Source organism: Zootoca vivipara, chromosome 12 (assembly GCF_963506605.1).
Source record: "Zootoca vivipara chromosome 12, rZooViv1.1, whole genome shotgun sequence".
Taxonomy (NCBI): domain Eukaryota; kingdom Metazoa; phylum Chordata; class Lepidosauria; order Squamata; family Lacertidae; genus Zootoca; species Zootoca vivipara.
This window is the reverse complement of record NC_083287.1, coordinates 23,786,381-23,810,361: the sequence shown is the minus strand read 5'-3', so window position 1 is coordinate 23,810,361 and position 23,981 is coordinate 23,786,381. Positions and strand designations below refer to the sequence as shown.

Sequence of the window (23,981 nt, the reverse complement as noted above, 5' to 3'; positions counted from 1 at the left end):
GATTTAGAGATTTCAGGGACAACCTGTCTAGAACACAATGTGTCGACAAGGCGTAGAAAAATGAAAATAGGCAACAGCAGCCAAAAAGAGAGTAAAGCTACAGTGGTACCTCAGTTTGTGACCGCAACCTGTTCCGCGGAGCCAGTCGCTCCCTGAATCGGTTGCTCGCCGAAGGCACGCTTCTGCGCATCCGAGCGCCGCGTAACCTGGATGTAAACACTTCCGGGTCCGCGGTGGTCGGAAACCGAAGCGGTCGCAAACGGAGGCGGTCGCAAACCGAGGTTTGACTGTACGTCTGTCCTTTCCACCAGCTGTAGTACTGTGCCGTTTCTAAAAGTGAGCAGGTTACTCGGGTAGAATTCCAATACTCACATCTTGTTAACAGGATGGACAGCACAGTTCCCACAAATGGACAGCGATCTGACATTTACCCATCGGTAGTTGCCAAACCTTTTTCAACGTGGGTGCTAGAGAAGGAGGGATTTAGCTTCTAGACAACTTGGTTCCAATCAACTCTGAGGATCTGAGCCAATGTAGGATGTTGATCAGTGTTCACAAGACCCTCACAGCCAGGTGCATTGACAATAATTTCTTTGAAGTTGGATTTAATATGCTAAAAAGATTCCTCAGCTACGCTTCTTTTACAAGATTAAAGGCTTACAGAGTTTATCAGTTCAATTATCACTAGTTACTACTGTTGGATATGGTCACGGTGCTTAGAAAGTATACATTTAAGCTTTACATAGAATGGTAATCATTAATAATGATGTATTACTTTTGCTGTATTTTGTCTCTACTGTTTACCATTTTATATAGGGGGAGGCTTTTTTTATTGGGTTTAATTGATTAAGAAATCCCCAAAGTTGATAAATATTTTTTCCTCTACGCCACTGTGGCAGCGAGAATTCTTATAGCCCAGAAATGGAAAACCAATGAAATCCCATCAATTAGTGAGTGGCAGTCGAAACTCTTGGAATATATGGAAATGGCCAAATTAACCTGTAGAATTCGGGAACAGGACGAGGGAAAGTTCAAATTACAATGGAGTAAATTTGTGGAATACGCTAAGGATAATTATAAAGGTATGAAAATGTTAGTGGTAATTACATAAGTCCTACAATGGTACATATAAATTTAAATAGACAATAGGATATAAGATTGAAATAACTTACCATCTGCTGGAAGGAGGGAAGTCACGCTGTGGATCTTGATGTATATAATGTATATAATGTCTAAGATGTATTAATGTCGATTGAAAACAAATAAAAATTTATTTCCATATATATATATATATATATATATATATATATATATATATATATATAGGGGGAGGCAGGCAGACGTCAGACCTCCTAACTGAAGATCGCTTTTCATGCTTCTCATCATTGAATCTGGTCTTTGTAAATTTATGTCATAATAAGAAATCTGCTAAGGTGTTTCTAGATTCTTTGTTATTTTATCCCTTCAAAGCCATGGAAAAGACTTTATGATAAGGGGAAATGTAATGTTTCTGCAAGGGGCATTTTGCATTTGATGAGCACCTGAAACAAGTGATTTCCAGAGCAAAGGACAAAGCAGTATAACTGCCAGGGAATCCATATTTTTAAAGAATTATTTATTTAGTTTCTTATTATTAAATAAGAAAATAGTTAGAAAAAGGTGGATATAATTATACCCCCTTGCCTGTTCTCAGTCAAAATAGAATTGTAGCAACCACCTTCCAACAGGACTTAAATAAAATCTCTAATATTTCTCCTCCACTAGGTCTCAAACAACCTCTCTGTCTTCTTCTGCTAAAGTTGATTCCGTATCTCTAGATCTGGAGATAGCCTGAAGAAAAACTCTGGGCTATCTCATTCTGGGTCTTGAATGAGAGGGTTTGGAAATTATGTCCCAAACCATAAAGCTGTTGAGTAAAACATTATTATTTCTGAATTTCCAAGAGGAAGTTTCAGTGTAGCAACCAGTATGTTGGACATCCTAGAAATTTAGTCACAATTTCAGTCACAGAAACTGCCTAAACACTGGGAGTTTAACTGATCTGTTAACTCTTCCTTCCATGAAATTTTGGGATCATTCCAATCTAGCCTTCCATTTCTGGATGGAATGTGTGAGAAACCTCTTGAATGAGGCAATATTTGTTGTATGTCAACTTTGACTACTTCTTCAGTGACGAATGTGGTGAACCACAAGTAGTTCTCAAGAAAACAGCATTGCTGTTTGTACTTTGCAACTGGGGCAATGCTTGCACACCCCACATCTTGCAGGTTAAAAAAGCCCAGGGAAAGTTCATGACTTGAAGATAAAGGATATAAAAGATCTTAGAAGCTGGCCCTATGCTCAGATTTTGCTACAGCGAGATTCTGTCACCAGACGAACCCACAACACGCATGGGGAATCGGCTTCCCTTCAGTCGGTCTCCTCAGAATAATAGCTGCACTAGTATTTTCACACTGCTTAGCTTCTCTCATAGCAAGATACCACCCCATATGGCCTGGTATGATTTAGTAGCATTAACAGCAAAGCTTTGACAGATGCAGCTCATCCAATATTACCATTTCCAAAGAGCATCTGTTTTCTGGGCAAGAGACTGATTCACTGTGGCAAATCCCTTTGGAGGGGATGTGGCATTAAGAAGATTCAAGAGAAGCTTAGGTCATTTATATTAATTGGTGAAATACCTGTAAAAATAAATAAATTGGTGAGAGCCAGCACGGCTGACATCTTTTATCCTGGCCTTTGACACGTGAGGTGTGTATTCTCAGGGCCTACCCTTTCCCTGTGGCTGTTATCTGTTTTAACTGCTTTTCATTTTTAAATCTTAAATTGTTGCAGCCTGCCCTGGGACCTGCTGGTGAAGACCACATAATCAATTGAATGATAATCATCATCACCATCTGATATTATAAATTATTATTATTATTACGTAGTCTTGGAAGCCACTCCAACAAGGATTCTAAAACTTTCATTTTCAGGCTTTTTTTTTTGCAATCACTGAAAATCTGACTCCATTATCTGACATCTACCTACTAGCTTTCCATAAATAAACTGATAATCAGTCATGCCCTTGAAATTTCTTTCCATTGATCACTTTCATCTCTCTAATTCTAGTGAGCAAATTAGGAGAGCTGACTCACTCCTGTTTGAAATATACAGTGGTACCTCGGTTTGAGTACACAATTGCGTCCGGAAGTCTGTACTTAACCTGAAGCATACTTAACCTGAAGCGAACTTTCCCATTGAAAGTAATGGAAAGTGGATTAATCCGTTCCAGACGGGTCCGCGGAGTACTTAAACCGAGGTATGACTGTATTAACAACAGAACCCCGCCTTTAGCCGCCTTTCCCAATGTCATGCCCTCCAGATATTTGGGACTGTGTCTCCCATCAGCCCCAACAAGCATGGCCCATGGTCTGGGATGAAGAAAGCTATAGTCCAGAACATATGGAGGACACGAGACTAGGGAAGGCTGATCTATTGGGCGCAATTCAATGACATTTGTGGACTAACACAAAGATTTGCACTAGTGCAGGGGGATTTTCCCCAAATCTCTGCCAGGAAGAATTAGGGGGATTCCAAGAGCAGACCTGGGAGGTTCTGTTCCATTGACTATAACCTGTTGTCAGAACTTGTGTTGTGTACTGCATAAAGTACAAGGGAGAAGACAGGAACTTCTTCTTCTTCCTCTCCTCCTCCTCCTCCTCCTCCTCCTCCTCCTCCTCCTCCTCCTCCTCCTCCTCCTCCTCCTCCTTCTTCTGTCCTATACCCGGAGGTCTCAGGGCGGTCCACAGAATAAAATTAAAATATAAAACCACAAAATACATAATCAAAATAAAAACAATAACCCCCCCTCAAAAGAAAGCTAATACAGTGGTACCTCGGTTTAAGTACACAATTGGTTCCGGAAGTCTGTACTTAACCTGAAACGTGCTTAACCTGAAGCGAACTTTCCCATTGAAAGTGATGGAAAGTGGATTAATCCATTCCAGACGGGTCTGCGGAGTACTCAACCTGAAGCGTACTTAACCCGAAGTATAAGTGTAATTGGTTCTGGAAGTTTGTACTTAACCTGAAGCGTACTTAACCTGAAGCGAACTTTCCCATTGAAAGTAATGGAAAGTTCCAGACGGGTCGGCGGAGTACTTAAACTGAAAGTACTCAAACCGAAGCATACTTAAACCAAGATATGACTGTATAGTGATATCTCTTTAGAATTCTTTTGAAAATGACTTGATACTTAGTGGCAGCCAAGTCCCTCTGAACTCATTTGGGCTTACTTCCAAGTAAACATATTTAGGACCCAGCTATTAGAGTCCTTTTTATGTTATGCTGGTGTGTGGAACTGTTGAAGGTAGCTGGCAGGCTAATGCCTAGCATATTTCTTGGGAGTCAGTTGCACTGATTTTAATAGATCTTAGATCCTAGTAAGTAAGATTAGGAGGAGACTGGGATGGCAGTCTAAAGAGACAGAATCCTGGCTTAAAACAATGGAAATTGTGAGCTAAGACCTTGCAAGTGACATTTTGAAGTGCTTGACCATCTTGTGACCTCAGAAATTACCATTAAAGATGTTGTTTGAGATTTCTGGAGGTTAGAATTTGTAAATATTCTAGAAGAATGCAAAAAGACTTCTGTTACTTAAATCCAAACTACTAGTTACAGGTAGATAGACATGTTGGTCTGACATAGTCGAAGCAAAAAAAAATTCTTCCAGTAGCACCTTAGAGACCAACTAAGTTTGCCATTGGTATCAGCTTTCGTGTGATCTGAAGAAGTGTGCATGCACACAAAAGCTCATACCAATGACAAACTTAGTTGGTCTCTAAGGTGCTACTGGAAGGATTTATTATTATTTTTTTGCTTTAACTCCAAACGTTATTAAAACTTTTTCTTTTCTATTTCAGCAGGGACCTCCCCTCTCTGTTTTCATTAAGGCTTGTTCTCTCTGACATTTCACTTACGAACCCTGGGTGTGCACTGCAGCACATGAGGGACCTTCTATTTCTTATTTGTCTTTGGAGTAATCAAACCATTGCTTGGGACTCTGCCATCTGTGGCACAGAGCAGTCGAGCACCAAGGCAACCTTCCCTTCTCAATATTTGTCCAAGAGCCTCATACCAAATGAAGTCCTGATTACGGAGCTCAAATGTAAATTGTCCCATATATAATCCATCTATTCTCTCCCAGCTACCACTCCTGCCCCCAAAACCATGGGAATTGACCATGGGGCTTTAGAACAGGAGTAGCTTGTGTGGTACCGTCCAGAGATTTGAATTCTGGAAACCAGAGGAAGGAAGAGTGATCATATGCTCAGGTCCTGTTTGTCGGTTACCCACAGGCATCTGATTGGTCAATGTGTGAATAGGATGCTGGACTAGATGGGCCACTGGCCTGATCCTGCAGGCTCTCCCTGCCTCACACTCCCACACCCATCATCCCTGAACATTGGCCATGCTAGCTGGGACTAGGTATGGACAAATCTGACAATATCAGTTTCTCATTTTTTTCCAGTTTTAAGTTTCGTTCTCTACACTTCCACATCCCATATATATGGTTTTTCAGATTAAAGTTTTACAGTCACATATCCAACATAGAAACAGGATTCCAAAGAATCTCCTGGACTTCCCTCCTCCCCTTTGTGGGTCCTATTGTTAATCATTTCCTCCTGCATCTTTTATAATAATCCAAATCTTTTACCTCTCCATTGTGTCCAAAATTCACCATTAAACTAGAGTGGTACCTTGCTTTACGAACTTAATCCATTCCGGAAGTCCGTTCTTAAACCAAAACCGTTCTTAAACCAAGGCATGCTTTCTCTAATGAGGCCTCCCGCTGCCGGTGCCCTTCCACCGTTCGGATTCCGTTCTTAGACCGAGGTAAAGTTCGCAAACCAGGACACTATTTCTGGTTTTGCGGAGTTTGTCAACCGAATCATTCTTAAACAGGACTGTTCTTAAACTGAGGTACCACTGTACAAGTGTTATTCCAATCCTACCAAGTATTTTAACTGTTTACAATGGCTTTTAAGATAAATTATAAGTTTTCTCCATTCCTTATTAAAATTTTGGTCTTCCCAATTCCTGATTCTTCCGGTCATTTTAGCCATTTCAGCAGAATCCATCAACTTGATCTGCCATTCTTCTCTGGTAGGGACTTTATCTTATTTCCATCTCTGGGCCAATAACATCTGCTCAGCCGTGGTCACATACATAAATTGTCTGTTCTGCTCCCTTGGGATTTCCACATCCTATTTTTCATTCATTTGGTAGGTTCATATTTAAATGAGGACAGAACTGAGTTTCTGCTTCATCCCTAGCCGATAGTGGGGTTGTGTAATACTGTACTGCTTTTGAGTGCTTTCTTTCTTTGGTGCACAGTCAACAATTCTCAGTCCCAGCATCCTCTCCAGTTCCCCTAATTTATCAGCCTTTCAAAATGAAAAATGAGGATGGAATGAGGACAGAAATCTGACATCTAGTCACTGATACCAACGTGCAGCTGAACGGAAAAGAAGAAATATGCTTGTCCTTAAAGGATGATTGCTGTCCAAAAGGCCCTCAATCTAGGACTTTAGGGCAGAAGCCCAGGGCCTCACTCAGCAGATGGAGCAAGCAGAGTCTTACTGCATGTTGAAGTAAGTTAAATACTACATAAAGGTAAAGGGACCCCCGACTGTTAGGTCCAGTCGCGGATGATTCTGGGGTTGCGGCACTCATCTTGCTTTATTGGCCAAAGGAGCCAGCGTACAGCTTCCGGGTCATGTGGCCAGCATGACTAAGCCACTTCTGGCAAACCAGAGCAGCGAACGGAAACGTCATTTACCTTCCCGCCGGAGCGGTCCCTATTTATCTACTTGCACTTCGTGCTTTCGAACTGCTAGGTTGGCAGCAGCAGGGACCAAGCAACAGGAGCTCACTCCGTCGCAGGGATTCGAACCACAGACCTTCTGACCGGCAAGCCCTAGGCTCTGTGGTTTAACCCACAGCACCACCCGCGTCCCTTCTAAATACTACATAATGCCATCCTAAAAGGTGAGGGAGTGCCTGATTTCATTTTGACTGGTCGGAAGGGAAATCTCACATGCTTTGTGCAGCATCGTGAAGGCAACCTTGATAGGAACCCAAGGACTGCATTTCAGACTAGCAAAAAAAAATGCCCTTTCGCCATTTGAGCTCAACACCCGGTAGCCATCATGGAAGGGTGCCACAATCACTAATCTTCAAAGTGGACAGAGCAGCCTTGGAGGGAGCTAGCACTTTGTTGGGACTGGAGAGAGCTGAGCTGAGAGGCCAGATAGCACTGCAGGAAAGAAGAGGAAGGAATTATATAAGCAGTTTGCAAAGAGCGGTATTAGAAAGCCCACCCAAATAAACTCTAAATGTTCTCTATACTGGAGCTCTAACATGAAAGAGGTGAACAAAATGAAGGTTTCAAGATGATGCCACCTCTTTTGTCATTTTTTAAAAAATAACCAGCAGCTCAGTCACATTTGCCAATCTCATTCTTGCCTTCCTGTAAATACTAACTTTTTAATGCCTTGAAATGAAGTAATGCCTTGCTAATGCACTTTCAATCTGTTTCTCCAGCCAACTTTGTCTTCCAGTGGAATCTATATCTTTCTGTTCCGACACTGTGCTTAAATTTTAGACCAGCCATTAAACCCGAATGCCACAGAGTGCCCTAGGAGAACGTCAATAGTGTGTTCCTTCTGTTTAATTGCAAATGTCATTATTCCTGATATACTTGACAGAGGAGCAGAGGGCATTAAGCACCACTCAAGTTCGAGTTATTTTTCAAATGTGTTGGAAAGGAAGTTTGCTAAACTGGAGTAAAGGATTCTAAATAGAGTGACAGCTGCAGGATACCAAGTGATTCATACATCAAGCACTTTGCTTCTCAAACAGCCAACTTAACAGTAGGACTTTGAAGTAAAAGTGCGGACTTTTTAATTGTTAAAAATTTAAATATCAACTTTCATCATTAGCATATTAAATTCTGATCTTCAACACACCTAAAAGAGAAGATCGAATGCCAACCAGGGTCACAGAACAGATTTTTATTTTTGCAAAGTCAGGATTCATAGATGGCTATTTTAGGGATGCTACCCTTTGATAGCAGAACTCACCTACACGAACAGAAATTTCCAAGAGATTTAATCACTTTTGTGAGTCCTATGGAGTTGCAGAGGATCCCGGTGCTGGAGCGTCACTGCCGGCAACCCGCTCTGCGGCTTGCTCGCAGTTTGCCGCCAGTGGCGCTCGAGCGCTGGGATCCATAGCCACGAGCAGAGGATCATGGTGCTCGAGTGCCACCACCGGCAACCTGCTCCATACGGCGCATGCGCAACGTCACTACGTATGGTGCCTGCGCCGTGCAGAGTGACGCTGCACACACACCGTACGAAGCAACACTGCACATGCACCGTATGGAGCGACGCTGCGCATGCGCCATATGGAGTGATGCTGCGCATGCGCCGTACGGAGCGGGTTGCCACTCCGGGTGCCCGACGCCGCTGGCATCACAAAGCAGTTCTTAGAACTGTGCACCATTGGATGACTCAGTAAACAGGTTTCTAGGTCTTTTCCTCACGACTGCTCACGAAGTACAACTCAGCTAAGTCACTGAGTGTTCTGGGTCACAGAGATGATTTGCTGCTGTGCAGAACTAAGAAATAGAAAAGAAAAAAAAACCACACCTGACTTACTCCACCAGACTGCTTTATCTTTTTAATTACAAAGGTCATGTTTCTTGGCTTTGAAGCTGACCTCCCAGCCTCACCTGCTTTCCAAGATTGGACTGGAACATCGAGTTCTAGGAAGTTAAACGGACAGGCCTGGGCAAATGAGCCTGACAATAGTTTTGCTGGGATACATAAAGGTTTCTATTGCAAACTTTGAGGCTGAGAGCAGTTATAATGCTACCTGATGATCCTCTAATCATAGTTAAGAAAGTGAGGTCTTTGGTACTACTCCTGCTTTATCTTCTCCCTTTCATTTTCAAAGCTAACCATGGATAGCATAGCGGGTATCTAAATGTGGTTAGTTGCAAACTATGGTTAGAAGTAGGTGCTTTAAATTAAAAGCATGATTCATAAGCTCCGGTGCAAATATGATAGTCGTTAACCACAGTTTGCACCGAATATGAAGGGGAGAGTGGAATTCATCCCCAAGCATGGAGGAAGCAGAGGCATAAAAGTCCACAAGGCATTCCTCATATTCTAATGGTTATTCTAATGGTTTAGGTAGGAGATTGGGCATTGTTGTAGCTGCACTAGAACTGTGACATAGTGTGGGTTGCCAGCATCTGGGGCCATGCAGAAGGGTGGGGGGGGAGGGAAATGGATGGATTGCGCATGCACATTCAGTTCTGGGCACCACAGTTTCAAGAAGGATACTGACAAGCTGGAACGTGTCCAGAAGAGGGCAACCAAAATGGTCAAAGGTCTGGAAACGATGCCTTATGAGGAATGGCTTAGGGAGCTGGGTATGTTTAGCCTGGAGAAGAGAAGGTTAAGGGGTGATATGATAGCCATGTTCAAATATATAAAAGGATGTCATATAGAGGAGGGAGAAAGGTTGTTTTCTGCTGCTCCAGAGAAGCGGACACGGAGCAATGGATTCAAAGTACAAGAAAGAAGATTCCACCTAAACATTAGGAAGAACTTCCTGACAGTAAGAGCTGTTTGGCAGTGGAATTTGCTGCCAAGAAGTGTGGTGGAGTCTCCTTCTTTGGAGGTCTTTAAGCAGAGGCTTGACAGGCCTATGTCAAGAATGCTTTGATGGTGTTTCCTGCTTGGCAGGGGGTTGGACTGGATGGCCCTTGTGGTCTCTTCCAACTCTATGATTCTATGATTCTATGAACTGCCTAATGGCATCCATGTCACCCAGGAGATGGCAGCCGCAGAGATAAGAAGAGTGATATCCTTGCTCTGTCATACACTGGTTTGCATCTTGGCAACAGCTCCTGACTCCACTCTTGACAGATGCCCATAGCTCATGTGCAGGTACCGTATTTTTTGTAAGGTACATTTGTATTGCTATGAAAGTTGTGATGGCTTTAAGCAGAGACTGGAATGTAAGCCGTTAGCTGTGGGAAGAGGAATCATCTTGACTTCTACAGATACAGAATATATGAGGCCTGCCACTTGGCAGTTAAACTGTCACAGTTGTTCACCGTTGCTAAGGTGATGGCTTGGTTTGGGCTTTCATTCACAGCACCCAAAAACGGTCAGCATGGTTGGTCATTTGGTGGACATTCCGTCCTAAGCTATTGGTCCATAACTATAGGCCAACAAAGGGTTGGAATTTGGAAATCCATCAGATGCAAGTTGATTGGCTGGAGGTCCCAGCTGAGGGGGATATAAGGCACTGTTTGAGGGGTCAGTTGAACAGTCGTCGGTGGACAGTGAAGAGAATGGGAAAAGAAACATTGAAGCCAAAAGGAAGCCGAGAGATTGAGCCCAAAGCAAACTGAAGAAAATGGAGAACCTCTGCTGGATGCTGAAATGATTTGAGGTGAGAACTAAGGATGATTGTGAGAGAGGCTTGGAAGACTCTGGCAGCAGTCTTGGGGGAAACTGAGGTCAGATTAACAACAAGTAGAAGCTGACCAGAGTGAAGACTTTAGATGACGATCTTGGTAAAGCTGGAATGAAAAGGTACCCTAGAGCAATGAATCCTGAGCCACACTTCTAGGAATGTCCTCCAGATAAGCCTATGAGTTAACTGGCAGGGTGTGTGTGTGTGATTGGAGTTGGAGAGTAATTGGCTAAGGAGGTTATCATACACAGAGAGGTACTAGAGCAGGCCTCTAGCTATCTTCTTTAAGGAGTAGCAAAACCATTAATTACTACTAACACATTGTACCTAATAATAAACCAAGTTTTCTTTTACAACTTACCTCCAAGTAAATAAGTTATACTATTATTAAGCTTTCATATACAGTGGTACCTTGGTTCTCAAATGCCTTGGTTCCCAAACGCCAAAACCCGAAAGTAAGAGTTCCTGTTTTCAAACGTTTTTCAGGAGCTGAATGTCCGATGTGGTTGTCAGCTATTGTTTCCGGGGCGCTTGCACCAATCAGACCCAGTTGTGCCTGGGTTTTCTAACATTTCAGAAATCAAATGGTCTTCCAGAACGGATTAAGTTTGACGTTTTTGTTTTTGCTATTTATTTTGCGTTTTTGTTTTTGAGACTTTTTTGGTTAATTTTTTGTGTGTCTGTATGGAACCAAGTTCAGCTACTAATTGACTGATTGATTGTGTAACTGCAGAAATGGATAATAGCCCTCCATCCAAACAATGACTGTCATCAGTGCAGGTAAGAAAAAAGAATAATTTTAATTCTTATCATTTACACTATTGTCTTATTTATTTGATAGTATAGTACTTTGATTATTGTTTTCATTTTATGGATCAATGGTCTCATTAGATAGTAAAATTCGTGTTAAATTGCTGTTTTAGGGGTTGTTTTTAAAAGTCTGGAACAGATTAATCTGTTTTGCATTACTTTCTATGGGAAAGCACACCTTGGTTTTGGAATGCTTTGGTTTTGGAACGGGCTTCCAGAACGGATTAAGTTTGAGAACCACGGTATCACTGTATAAGAATATTATTGTTTCACTTATAATAAAAATTAGGAAATTAGGGGAATTCTTGCCTTTAAAAGCGTGCCTTCAAGAGGTATCAGCATGGCAATACTGATGGGACCTCTCACATTTTAATAGGGAGATTAGGTAAAGGTAAAGGTAAAGGGACCCCTGACCATTAGGTCCAGTCGTGACCGACTCTGGGGTTGCGCGCTCATCTCGCATTATTGGCTGAGGGAGCCGGCGTACAGCTTCCAGGTCATGTGGCCAGCATGACAAAGCTGCTTCTGGAGAACCAGAGCAGCACATGGAAATGCCGTTTACCTTCCCGCTGTAGCGGTTCCTATTTATCTACTTGCATTTTGACATGCTTTCGAACTGCTAGGTTGGCAGGAGCTGGGACCAAGCAACGGGAGCTCACCCCGTCACAGGGATTCGAACCGCCGACCTTCTGATCAGCAAGCCCTAGGCTCAGTGGTTTAACCACAGCGCCACCTGGGTCCCTAATAGGGAGATTAGAAAGTAAAATTCCACAATATTGGTGCCATCAGTGAAAAAGCCTGCCTCCATGTTATGAGTAGCCAGTTATCATGCTGTAGCTTTGCTCTTAATGCCCCTCCCGAGGCAATGGAGGGGGAAATGGTCTTTCAGATAAGTTGTTTAGGGCTTTATATGCAAGAAACAGAACCTTATAATTGGCTGGGTAGTTAATAGGCAGCTAATGCAGATCACTTAGCACTGGCATGCTATGTGCTGGTAAGGAGCACTAACCTGGGTTGCAGCCTTCTGTGGATAAAGGTTTGTGAGAGAGAGGGAGGAGAGGCTTTGTGAGCAACAGAAGCCCTCGGGATGCCTTTGCACCCATGGGTGCCACATTGAAGCAGCTATGACTAGGGTCACCAAAGTCCTGTATTTGAAAGTAAAAGCATACAGTGTCCTTTGGCACCCAAGAGAGATGTGGATCATGGCACATCTTCAGAACTGGTCATATTTTACTATGGGAAAAAGCACTTTCAGTGCCAGCATAAGTTTTTTTGCTGCCTGAAGCAGAGCTGAAATGCTCCTCATCTAGGGCTAACACTTTGTATGATACAGGAAGGCATTGTTTATACACCAATTATTGCCTTCACTTGTCCCCCTTGAATCTACCACCAGAAGCAGGTCAGTCCACTCTGCTGCATAACAGGGCTGACAACGTATTTAAAAAACAAAAACAGTAGTTGAAACTAATATTTTCTGCCAATCTTTGTACATAATCCAGCACAGAATCGGAACCTAACACTTTGGTTGTGACCATCTACTTTGTCCTCGCAAACCAATGGAAGGTAAGTCTAATGTCATCTGCAATTTTCTTCTGTAAGTAGTTGCCAGAAACCATCCCTAGGAATCCAGAGGTAGTCACTTAATCTACCGTGTGTGTGTGTGTGTGTGTGTGTGTGTGTGTGTGTGATGTTCTTATATACAGATGAAAATGAACTCAGGTGCTCTTTGAGGGCATCAAATTTTGCAAATAATGCTTTCTCCTCCCCAAGATTGGACCTACGTAACAATAGTGTTTTATAGAACATGGCATGTCTTCTGTGCTTGATGACAGTGTTCTGACACTTATTACCTTGGACACCATATGAAATGTCAGTTTTATTTTACTGTTGTGACAGACTGAATGAATATCAGTTATCAGTTGCGTCAAGACATCCGGTTTGAAAAACTGGTTGACCGATCTGGTTTAGATTGTGTCTGAATTCAGTGACAAAGAGAGAGGAAGATTTCCCTCTGGTGGCTAGACTAGGGCATTGGAGACACCGAGAAAAGTGGTGAAAACGCAAATTTACCAGTATTTGGTTTGACTATTGGCTTGAGGAGCAGATCACGTTATTTTGCCATTTTTAAGGCTCATCAGGCTACATTAACATTCCATAACAGCAATTATTATTATTATTGTTATTTATTGAATTTATATACCACCCTATACCGGGTGGGCAGAATGGTAAAGACAAGACACAGTAGGATGCACCGATGTAGCAACCTTTTTGTGTTGAATCAAGACCACAAGTCCATCTTGCTGTGATGTGATGTTTGTCAAGTGATGGAATTCAAATAGAAAAGATTAGTACCAAATATTCAGAACGTAATTGTGTCATAATGATGGCTGAAATGCCACTATGTATTTGCTTTTTTGCTTTGGTCCATTCTCATCTCCCTTACCCATGTCTTCATAGCTGTCAAGTTCTCCCTTTTTTAAAGGGAAATTCCCTTACGCTGAATAGGCTTCCTTGCGAGAAAAGGGAAAACTTGACAGCTATGCATGTCTTGTTTCTCTTCATCCCCTGACATTCCCACTGACTTCCGTCACCCTCCATTGCCTCATTCCTGCATCCTGGGGCCTCTGTGGTGTGGGGCTATTCCCTCACCCCACTTGTATTACATCCCCTCGTAATATGTCATATAACAGCAAAGATATGAGTTGAGTTTCCAGTTCCTTACAAAATAGCAGAGAGCAGCATTAAATCATAATTCTAAAAAAACGGATTCAGAGAAAACTCTTTCAACGGATGTCTTTCATCTTCAGCGCCACAGTTGAAAGCATATATTACAGGAATTCTTAGAATTATCTCTCCCAGAAGTAGGAGCTTAGGGAGTTTTATTAGAAAATGTATATTTTCTAATTCTTCTGGAAGCAATTAAGCAGCCTCACTATGCGCATCCGTCTCCAAGTAAGAGAATTATAATTATTTTGACTTCATCAGCAGAGTTTCATAACTCTTGCCTAGCAGGAGTCTATTAATGAAAAGCTTGCAAGACAGTTTATATGGAGTGAATTTGCTGAGAGAGCCACTACTGGGTAGTGAGCTTGCTCCTCAATCCTGATTTATCTTTTTGTCCTGATATGCTCTTCAATCCCAGCTTCTGGCTTGTCACAAACAACTGTTGCCCTCACATTTTGGTAGAAGGACCAGCCTAAGACCCAGCAGATTTTGCGCTGCTCCAACTCTGACTGCCACCTTCTCTCCCCACCTCCAAAGTACCCAGTTGCATGGGTTACCACCAGCGGTAACTTCTATCTGGTTTGGCAGGTGTATTGGGGCTCTCCCTGCCGGTGGGGGTTGTTAAGTATAGTACAGTGGAACCTTGGGTCTCAAACTTAATCCGTTCTGGAAGTCAGTTCGACTCCTGAAACCATTCGAAAACTAAGGCGCGGCTTCCGATTGGCTGCAAGAGCCTCCTGCACACAAGTGGAAGTTGTGTCGGACATTTAGCTTCCAAAAAAGTTTGAAAACTGGAACACTTATTTCCGGGTTTTCGGCGTTCAGGAGCCAATTTGTTCGTCAACTAAGCTGTTTGAGAACCAAGGTGTGACATTGACCTATGATAAGTGCTGGAGTTGAAATAGTTAAACGGGTTACCCAATAAGAACCCAGGGGGGTGGAGTCAGAGGGACTATAAAACCAGCTCTGGGGGGAAGTTCAGTGAGTTCGAAGTGGTTAGTTCAGTTGGGATTGGAGTGGGAGTTGAATTGCGGGGGAATCTGTGGGTAGGTTGAGTTAGTGTAGTGGAATATAAGCTGAGTCAGTAACAGTTAGTTGCTAGGAAGTTCAGTAGATAACTGAAGGGTGGAACTGGATGCAGGAGGGGGTTGGTTTAGGGAGTGTTAGCAGGTATAGGAAGGTATAGGCCGCTATAGGCACCAAGTGTTTATAATTGACTGAAGACCGTTTATGAAACCACATGCTTGCTAAACTGCAATAAATGAACAGAAGTTTTATGTTCCAATTTAACCCTGACTGGACTCAGTATTTTACCAGGTAGAGTCTGGTTGGTGGCAGCGGGAAATAAAGTGGTGGCACAGGGATCAATAGACCGTGAAATGTCCGGGGACCCTGTGTGATCGCCACACAAGGTACCACTGTAATTTAATTGACTGATATTTAAAATACTTTTATGCATGACTATGTGTTTAAATTTGATTGGTTGGTAACTGAATTCTAGAGAGTTGTCTAGTAGTCACATGGCGGTATCTAGTGAATGGGAGACGCCATTTAATGTCAAGCAAGATGACTGTGTTTTAGAATCCACTGTGAACACTGCTAAGTTGAATAGAATGTTTAAGTGAAGCTTCTTCTTTGCTTGATAGAAAGACAGAAAAGCTGAAGGAAAAGGTAAAAGTGGAAATCTCTCATAGGAGCTGCAAGGCATGGCCTAACTGAGATACAGAAGGCTGAGTACTGAGCTCTGGAAAAGGAGTAAAATACAGTTTGTTTGGAAGTTAGAAGAAGAAACTGTAAGCCCATGCTTGGAGAAGCACATGACTGTAAATATTCTGTTTTAATTCATTTATAACTAAGTTTCTGCAAGTAAAGTTTTTGAATGTTAAAGTATTGACATTGGTTTAATTTTCAAAGAAGGTTGTCAATCATATATATGATTTGAGCTTCTTTGCTGAAATTTCACTATCTTCAACAGGGGTTCCCATCTCCCAGAGTTTGGCAGGTCTGGGTGTGAAACATCTCTACTGTATCCAAACCCCCTCCAGCATTGCAGACCAGACGTTTGGCTTGTTCTGTTCAGAGGCATTCTGGATTATTTATCCCGTGAATGTTAAAGTGAGCCACAAGTGCAATCCATAGCGGCAGTCTCCGTTTTCTCTCCTTTGTTTGCCTGCCTGCTGCTCAATGCAATAAGCTAATGCAGACACTGTGCTGCGCAGGTAAATACTTGATCCCAAGCCGAAATCAAAGGATAACACTGAGTGTTCTGAAATTCAATCATACCATCTAATGGAGGACCCAAGAGTCTAGCATTTCACAAGAGGGATCAGAGTCTGAACTCCACAAAGTTGCCATTTGATATATGCAGCAAGCGACAGTCACACTGTTGTTTCTCCAGCCACTTATTAATAGGCAACAAAAATGAACACAGGAGGATATCAAAAGCCACGGAATAAAAGAAAGGGCAGGAGTGTAAAATGGATTCTCTGTAGCTGCGACAGAATGCTTCCCTGCAGGGCGAATTCTATCTCATGTTTTGGCTGCGTAAGTAGAGTTCTTGGTAGTCCATTTCTATTGAAGCTTCTGGAGCATGTACTGAACTGGCTGCACTCCATTAAGAACCACCCTGCTGGTTTAGTCCAAAGGCCCATCTAGTCCTTTGTCCTTTTCCTCACAGTGGTCAACCAGACACCTAGCGGAAGATCACAAGGAGGCATGAAGGCAACAGATGCCGGACACTATTTATTGCCAGTTGTCTTAACCAGGCACCCCCAAACTGGTGGCCCTCCAGATGTTTTGGCCTACAACTCCCATGATCCCTAGCTAGCAGGACCAGTGGTCGGGGAAGATGGGAATTGTAGTCCAAAACATCTGGAGGGCCGAAGTTTGGGGATGCCTGGTCTTAACTCTCTATCCGATGAGGGACTGCAACTCGTGACTCCGGTTTTGCTTTTAATTTCATATTACAACGGTACGAAAAGCAAGTCACAGATTACAAAGATCAGCAGCTGCATGAGAGGCATGAGCTAAGATGCTGAAGCAACAAGTGACACCCCCTCTGCCCCTTCCCAGGGATGGAGTTTGGTCTTGAAAATTTCAGCGTCACCCTGTGTGAAGCCATAATTTTATGCCCGCCAGCCTCTCGCCTTCTGTTCAGTTCACTCCATCATATGTTGAGATGCTGTGTCGCCCCCTAGGCTCGGCGCCCAGTGCGGCAGAACTGGTCACTCTGCCCAAAATCTGTCTCTCCCCTTCCTTTTAAATCCAGGTAGGTAGCCGTGTTGGTCTGAGTCGAAACAAAATTTAAAAATTCCTTCAGCAGCACCTTAAAGACCAACTAAGTTTTTATTTTGGTATGAGCTTTCGTGTGCGTATCTGAAGAAGTGTGCGTGCACACGAAAGCTCATACCAAAATAAAAACTTAGTTGGTCTTTAAGGTGCTACTGAAGGAATTTTTAAAATTTTGCTTCCTTTTAAAGGATGGGATGGACATGGCATTTAGCACAGCAAGTGGCTGGAGTCCTCAGACTGGGCAAGCAAACACATTCCTCCTGGTGGGCTGGCTAGGGGAGGTTTGTGTGTGTCAGGACTGGCATCTCCATGTCTCCTGTACACCTTGTTACAGAGGCCAGGTGGGTACCAGCTTCTTATCAGATTTACCTTGAGCTGCCTCCCCTAATGGGGAAAGCCACTGTGTACCAGGGCAGGGCAGTGAGGCAGCTCCTTGACTAGATAAGCTGAGAGGGGCATGCCTAGAAGGGGGGCACTTCTGAGAGTCTGCCTGAGCCTCCAGAGGGTGGATCTCTACAAAGTGTTGTGGGAAAAGCACTTTCCCCAGAGGAATAATGGTGCCCCAAAAGATCCTTAACTCTTCTCACTACACCCTGAAAGAAAATAATGCAATATTCCCAGATAGCTAAGTGATGTATATGCATCAAAAGAAAAAAATAGTGCAAGTCATAGAAAGAATTCTTATTGTAACTTCTGGTAAGGTGTCACTTACCAAAAAACCCCCATAATTTTAAAAATTATAATATTCATAATTTGAATCGGATTATTCAAGGATAATACCGCCTCCACTATTGCTGTCAGGAATATGTGCATTTGTAAAATCAATGAGCTTTCCTTTCCTTTGGCTCCTTTGCCTGGTCATACAGAAGAAACAATTATCCAACCAAATTCCTAAGTAGGGCTGTGAGCAGATCTCAATATTCAGCTTGGACTTGGCACTCTGTAACAGGGCAAGATTTGTTCCGAAGTGCTTCAGAGGCTGTCTGATTCAGCTCAGTGTCCAAATCTGCGTGGGGGGGGGGGGAAGATGCTTCATTTTCTCTCCATTATTTGACTATAAGGTTCCTCCACCACCACTTTTGACCGAAGTGGACGAAATCATAGCACCCTCTAATTACCATCTACCGGTATATGACGCTCCCATGTATAAGATGCTCCCAAATTTTGGACATTATTTTAAAAAACCCGTGTCTTATACACAGAATATGGAAAGTTGCTAAATTGCAAATTCATCCAGCTGTGGTCTGTGGACACCTTTAGGTTTGCTCTCCCTCACCAACAGTCTATATAACGTTTTTATTTGGGGGCTAAACTGGATGAATGTTTTACTTCAGATAGTGGCACAAATTAGCACAGTCGAAGCTTTCAATTCTATTTGTTTTTGTTTCCGCACCGAGTAAAAATATCCTTGACATCGCTCTTCATTTCCCTTTTTAAAAAAATAAATTTTATTTTCAGATTTTCTCATTTTACAAAGCTTGCTCCATCTTTTATGTGACAGCCCTTTAGGCATTTCATAGAACTGTAGAGTTGGAAGGGACAACGGGAGTCATTTAGTCCAGCCCTCTGCAATGCAAGAATCTTTTGCCCAATGTGGGGCTCAAACACACAACCCTGAGATTAAGTGTCTCATGCTTGACTGACTGAGCTATCCCAACTATTTGAAGATGGCTATATTGCCTCCCAGACCCCTCTTTACCAGGCTAAACATACTCAACTCCCTCAACTGTTCCTCATAAGGGTGGTTTTCGGACCCTTGATCATCTTGGTTGCCCTCCTCTGAACACATTCCAGCTTGTCAATATCATTCTTAAATTGTGGCACCCAGAACTGGATACTCCAGGTGTGGCCTGATCAAGGCAGAATAGAGTGGTACCGACTCCCCTTGATCAGGTAGTTTAATCTGGTTTGAGTATGTCTTACCTCTAAGCTATATAAAGTAGTCAATGAACCTTTCAACTCATTTATGATGAGTTCAGTGATAAGGAAAAAGAATTTGGAAGTAAAATGGTTGTGTTGGTTAGTTCAGAGGTGAGGCATCTGTAGGCCTCTAGCTGTTGGGTCTGTAATTTCCTTCATCCCTAACCGTTGGGCTATATTGGCTATGGTTAAAGCTGGTATAATTACGGCATTGCTCCAAGCCCTTATCTTGTAGTGACTTTTCCTTCAAAGCCCTCAAAAATACCGTAGTATTCATAAAAACGCAAGAACCTGCCGAAAAAAGTTTGTGTTTGATTTGTCTTATGGTGAAGGATAACAGGAGAGGCATACAGGGCCACATGTACTTGCTTATAGAAAGCATCATGCTCATTGCTTTCAAATATGCTTGAACTCGGAAAGAAAAAGCAGAAAGACACATTGACAGGGGTTGTTTGTTTTTTAATTACATGATCAGGAAACATTACAGTCACCCTGACTGTACCCATTCAAGCCTGATTTCACAATTCTATAAATTATAATACAAGAACAAGTACACATGTTAAGAACCATCCATGATCAAAAGTTCTCTGGCTGACGAGAAGGCTTTTTGAAGTTGTTACAATATAATGCATGTAAAAATAGAAAGTTTAAAAACCAATCTCATCAGAGAGTCATTTCCATTTGTATGGTGAAATAAATAAGGCAGCAGAAGCCATTAGTTAGAAGTGGACTCCTTAAGGTATGCTATTAAATCTGCCCTCTCCCCCTTCTTCTTAATGCCAGCAAATATCATCTTGGTTCCTGGAATATACTTCTTGGGGTTTTCCAAGTAAACCATCAGTGTATCTTCTCCCCAGGTGATACCTAGGAAACAACAACAGTATTTAACAAGATGTTTTATAGATAAAGAATCCAACAACCCCTCCGCCCCCCAAAATTCAATACTGTGGGTCCAATGTTAAGTACCATGAAAACCATGTCATATGGTTCATTTTAAATTTAAAACCACCAGCAGATTTGGACAGACAAGTTAGGCAATCAGGACATGAACTGGCAACTTATAGGACCAGTCACTGAGGCATCACTCTTAAAGATGTTACTGGCCCTGAACTGAAAGCACATGATGGGAGTCTACACTTCCTGCTCAACCCTGCTTGTTTGTACAGCTTGTTTGTACATGATCCTACCTACAAAATTCCATGCTATATTAGATAAAAGCCAAGTCACATATGGGCAGTAAATTGCCGTGCAATGCATGGCCAAGTCTTCCCCTAAGCGGGCATTTGTTAGGATGAGGTCCTGAGTATTTTTGTTTTAGGAACTCTGAAATTGCTCATTCTCATGACAGTCAAAACCTACATGCCTGCCAACTGCATGCAACCACTAGGTGGTGTTTCTTTACTTGGCAAACTATTTTCTGCCAGCTAACCTGCACCAAAAGCTATGGGCTGGGAGGTGCAAGAGAGACACAAATCTAGCGTGGGCTGACTCATGATTAAATGGCAGCTCAAAACTGTTGCAAAGAGGAAGTTAGGAGGCTGACTCCAGAGAGAAGAGAAATTAAATGGCAAGTTAGTTCTGGGAAGCAGGCAGGAGTGGCAGCAGCCACTCCAATGCTGAGACAAGGTCAGTGCTCTGTGGATGAACCAGTGGAGCCAATCCAGCTCTCCCACTGATGCCATGCACACAGAGCTAACTTTCCTCCCCTGCATCCTGATAGGCTGCAGTCAACTCCCAAGCCACCTTTCCTTGATGACCTAAAAGCAGGGCACATAACAGGCAATGAAGTGGGACTGATTTGAGTTTTGGAAAGAGGCAGAGCACATTCCAGAATGCCCTGGTCATGGGAGTGAGCATGCATTCTATGTTACTGCCATGTCCTCCCTATTGACTGCTACTAGTTTTCTTGCAATCTGATTTGCAAAGCTAATAGGACACTTCCATTTTACCTTTGCTTTTGTTGGCTTCTGTGTAAGAGAAACCATCGGCCTGACCAGTCTTTCGGCCAAAAAGACCATGCAGGTTAGGGCCAGTCTTGTGCTTGCCTCCCTTCTCAACTGTGTGGCACTGCGAACACTTCTGAACAAAGATCTTCTTGCCCTTCTCAACGTCTCCCATGGTCACTGCTGAAGAAAAACAAGAACATCATACAACATTAAGCATTTCAAGGTCAGTTGGGCTCATCTGAAGTGAATGACTAAAGCAGAAAGAATGCAAAGATCCAGGTACTTCTAAAAGCAGCCATAAAGAAAACAAAAAACCAAGCACAAAACAATGCATTTTTAAAGCCAGTGACTATGATCAGTAAATCAACTTTCAAAAGCTATTAGGTTTTACTAATGTTACATGTTAAAATGAAACATTAAATAAAATGGTCAGTCCCTTGGGTTCAAAACTGTATCTCAGGAAATTTATTTGGGGCATTTGTTCTAGAGTAAGATAACCTTCAACATAAGTGAATATCAAAGAGCTTGTCTGCATAAAACAAGGTATCAGATATTTTCAATCCTGTCTGATTCATAGTACTGTATATCCCTGTAGTGTCATCATACCCAGGATACAATCAGGGGAAGCTAAGATGTTCATGACACTGTTATTGTGCAATGCTACAATCCTATGTACTTTACTTGGGAGGTTCTTGCTTCCAAATCAACATACACATGGCTGAAATTATTAAGCAAGAGGCATTCCAACCTCACACTGACCTCTGTAACACAGACATTTGCAGAGCAACAGCCATTTTCCTGGTGTCACTGTCCTAACCCCCTGTTTTTGAGACTGCCCCCAAACTGAGAGGCAAGATGAGAAATAACCCTTAACATGACCCTTATTTTCCCAACAGGACCCACTGCTGCCAAAGGCCTTGGTCCAGCATGCTTTCTAGAGCAGGTATCCCCAAACTGCGGCCCTCCAGATGTTTTGGCCTACTATTCCCATGATCCCTAGCTAACAGGACCAGTGGTTGGGGAAGATGGGAATTGTAGTCCAAAACATCTGGAGGGCCGAAGTTTGGGGATGCCTGTTCTAGAGCCTTCTGTTTCAGACTTAAGGGAGCGTCCACAAGATCACACCAAACAGCAGGGATTAGCAGCCTCTCTTTGCCAGCCACCCTCAAAAATATGGAGTTGGTAAAAAGGATTGTTTTAATATTTCAATATACATATATCACATATGTGTGTGTATATATTTAAAATATATCCTTTTAAACACCAACCCCGTACAGTATTTGTGAGTGTGGCTGGCAAATAGAGACTGCTAATCCCTGCTGTTCGGTGTGATCATGTGGACGCCCTATATATAGGGACCAAGTTCACTCTGTCCCTTTAGCCATGCTTGGTTTTTGGCGGGAGGCTCCAGGCCGCGCGAAAAGCTTTGCTTAGGGCGGGATGAAGGGCACGAGTTCACGCGGGGGGTCAAACCGGCGTGCAGCAATGTTCAGGCTACGCTTTGCTTTTCTCAGGCGCATGCTCGAAAGCTGATAAAATCGCCGCCGCCGCCGCCTATGAGTCACCGCAGCGGGGCCTCTGGGGACGCCGGGTCCCTCCGGCAGGAGACACCGGCGTCTCCAGCGCCCATGGAAGGGAAGGACCGTTGCAGGGGCTGCATCTAAAGCCCCTTCCAAGGAGATGACCGGGGGAGCCATGAAGGGCCGCGATTCCGCGCCGGGCTCCGCCGCGCTCCTGCTCCAGGCCACGTGGAGGCGGCCCAGCCTCTCCCCTCGGAATCGCCTGCCTGACCTTGGCCTTCCGCACAGCCCGCTTCCGCCTCGACCCGCTTCTCAACCCTGCCCGGCCTACAGCGCAGGCTTCTGCTTCTCCCCTAACGCCGCTCCTCCGGTTCGGGGTGCCCCCCCTCCATTCCTCACTTCCCCGCTCCCCCATTCATTACCACGCAAAGTAGAGGAAGGGATGCAAAGCCGCCGCCGCGCGTTCTCCCGGTCAAGAGTTCCGCAGACTGAGCCCAAGGGCACCCCGTACGTAGCGATATGTAACCGGTGTCCGCGCAACCAAGCTTCCGTCCGGGCGCCTGCCGCCGTCTCTCCCAGTTGGCCAATCGGACGCCGGCTCGGGGAAGCTCTATTGGGCCAGCCGGACGCCTGTCAACGTGACTAATCTCAGCATGTTAGGTTGAGCCCGAGGGGATCTCGGGTGAGCCGGCTTCGGCGTTGCGCAAAGGCAGGGACGTAGGGAGGTGACGACAGCGGCGCGTGCGCAGAAGAGGGATAGCGGCAAGGTCAAGCGCGCTTGAGAATTCTGCTTTTTTTAAAAAAGATCATGTGATTGGATGCTCCTCCCTGCAGAAAGTGACGTGCGTGGGAATTTCGCCCAGTGTGTGATATTGCAGTTTCTCTTCGTACAAGGAAGGGGGATGCCCCATTCAGGTAATCATGGTGTAGTCACAAGGTTACAGGTAAATGATGCAATTACGGAGCAAGACAAGTTGGAACGGCTCTATTAACCTGCGCACCCAGAGCAAAGTATTAAATTGTATAGTCTGAGGATTATTATGCCACATTTTTTTTAAGGGCCAAAGGTTGTTTTCTCATCTGTATCTCTCTGAGTAAATATTCAAAGACAGAATAAGAAAGGGGTGGATAAAAACAGTTTAGCATCCAACTATATATTTTTTTGAGAGCAAGCTGCGTTGAAATCAATGGGATTTGCTTCTGAGAAGACATGTATAGGTTTGCAGCTGTT

The 23,981-nt window shown here is 43.5% G+C and overlaps 1 protein-coding gene and 1 long non-coding RNA gene across 3 annotated transcripts; one reads left to right on the top strand and one right to left on the bottom strand.

Annotated features, from left to right (window-relative positions):
- Positions 1-10,406: 10,406 nt before the first annotated feature.
- Positions 10,407-13,013, top strand: LOC132592839 (uncharacterized). The gene is made up of 3 exons (XR_009558354.1): positions 10,407-10,515; positions 11,273-11,319; positions 12,849-13,013. It is a non-coding gene; the product is annotated as an uncharacterized LOC132592839 (long non-coding RNA).
- Positions 13,014-19,722: 6,709 nt separating this feature from the next.
- On the bottom strand, positions 19,723-23,317 carry LOC118092242 (cytochrome c, testis-specific). 2 transcript variants are annotated; one of them, XM_035130101.2, is made up of 3 exons: positions 23,173-23,317; positions 21,234-21,410; positions 19,723-20,148 (listed from the first exon to the last, which is right to left on the bottom strand). In XM_035130101.2, the coding sequence occupies exons 2-3, from the start codon at positions 21,400-21,402 to the stop codon at positions 20,000-20,002; spliced, it is 318 nt and encodes a 105-aa protein (XP_034985992.1). In that variant the 5' UTR covers positions 21,403-21,410; positions 23,173-23,317; the 3' UTR covers positions 19,723-19,999. The 2 variants fall into 2 exon arrangements, with proteins under 2 accessions (XP_034985992.1, XP_034985993.1); XM_035130102.2 differs by having other exon boundaries at positions 21,234-21,407; positions 23,173-23,303.
- Positions 23,318-23,981: the final 664 nt, after the last annotated feature.

What these genes read in the sequence shown, in the direction of transcription:
- LOC118092242 (XM_035130101.2), bottom strand. Translation starts at nt 21,402, where the DNA reads ATGGGAGACGTTGAGAAGGGCAAGAAGATCTTTGTTCAGAAGTGTTCG. An exon ending in AGAAGCCAACAAAAGCAAAG is followed by an intron (nt 20,149 to 21,233) that starts GTAAAATGGAAG and finishes GTTGTTTCCTAG; the next exon opens with GTATCACCTGGGGAGAAGAT.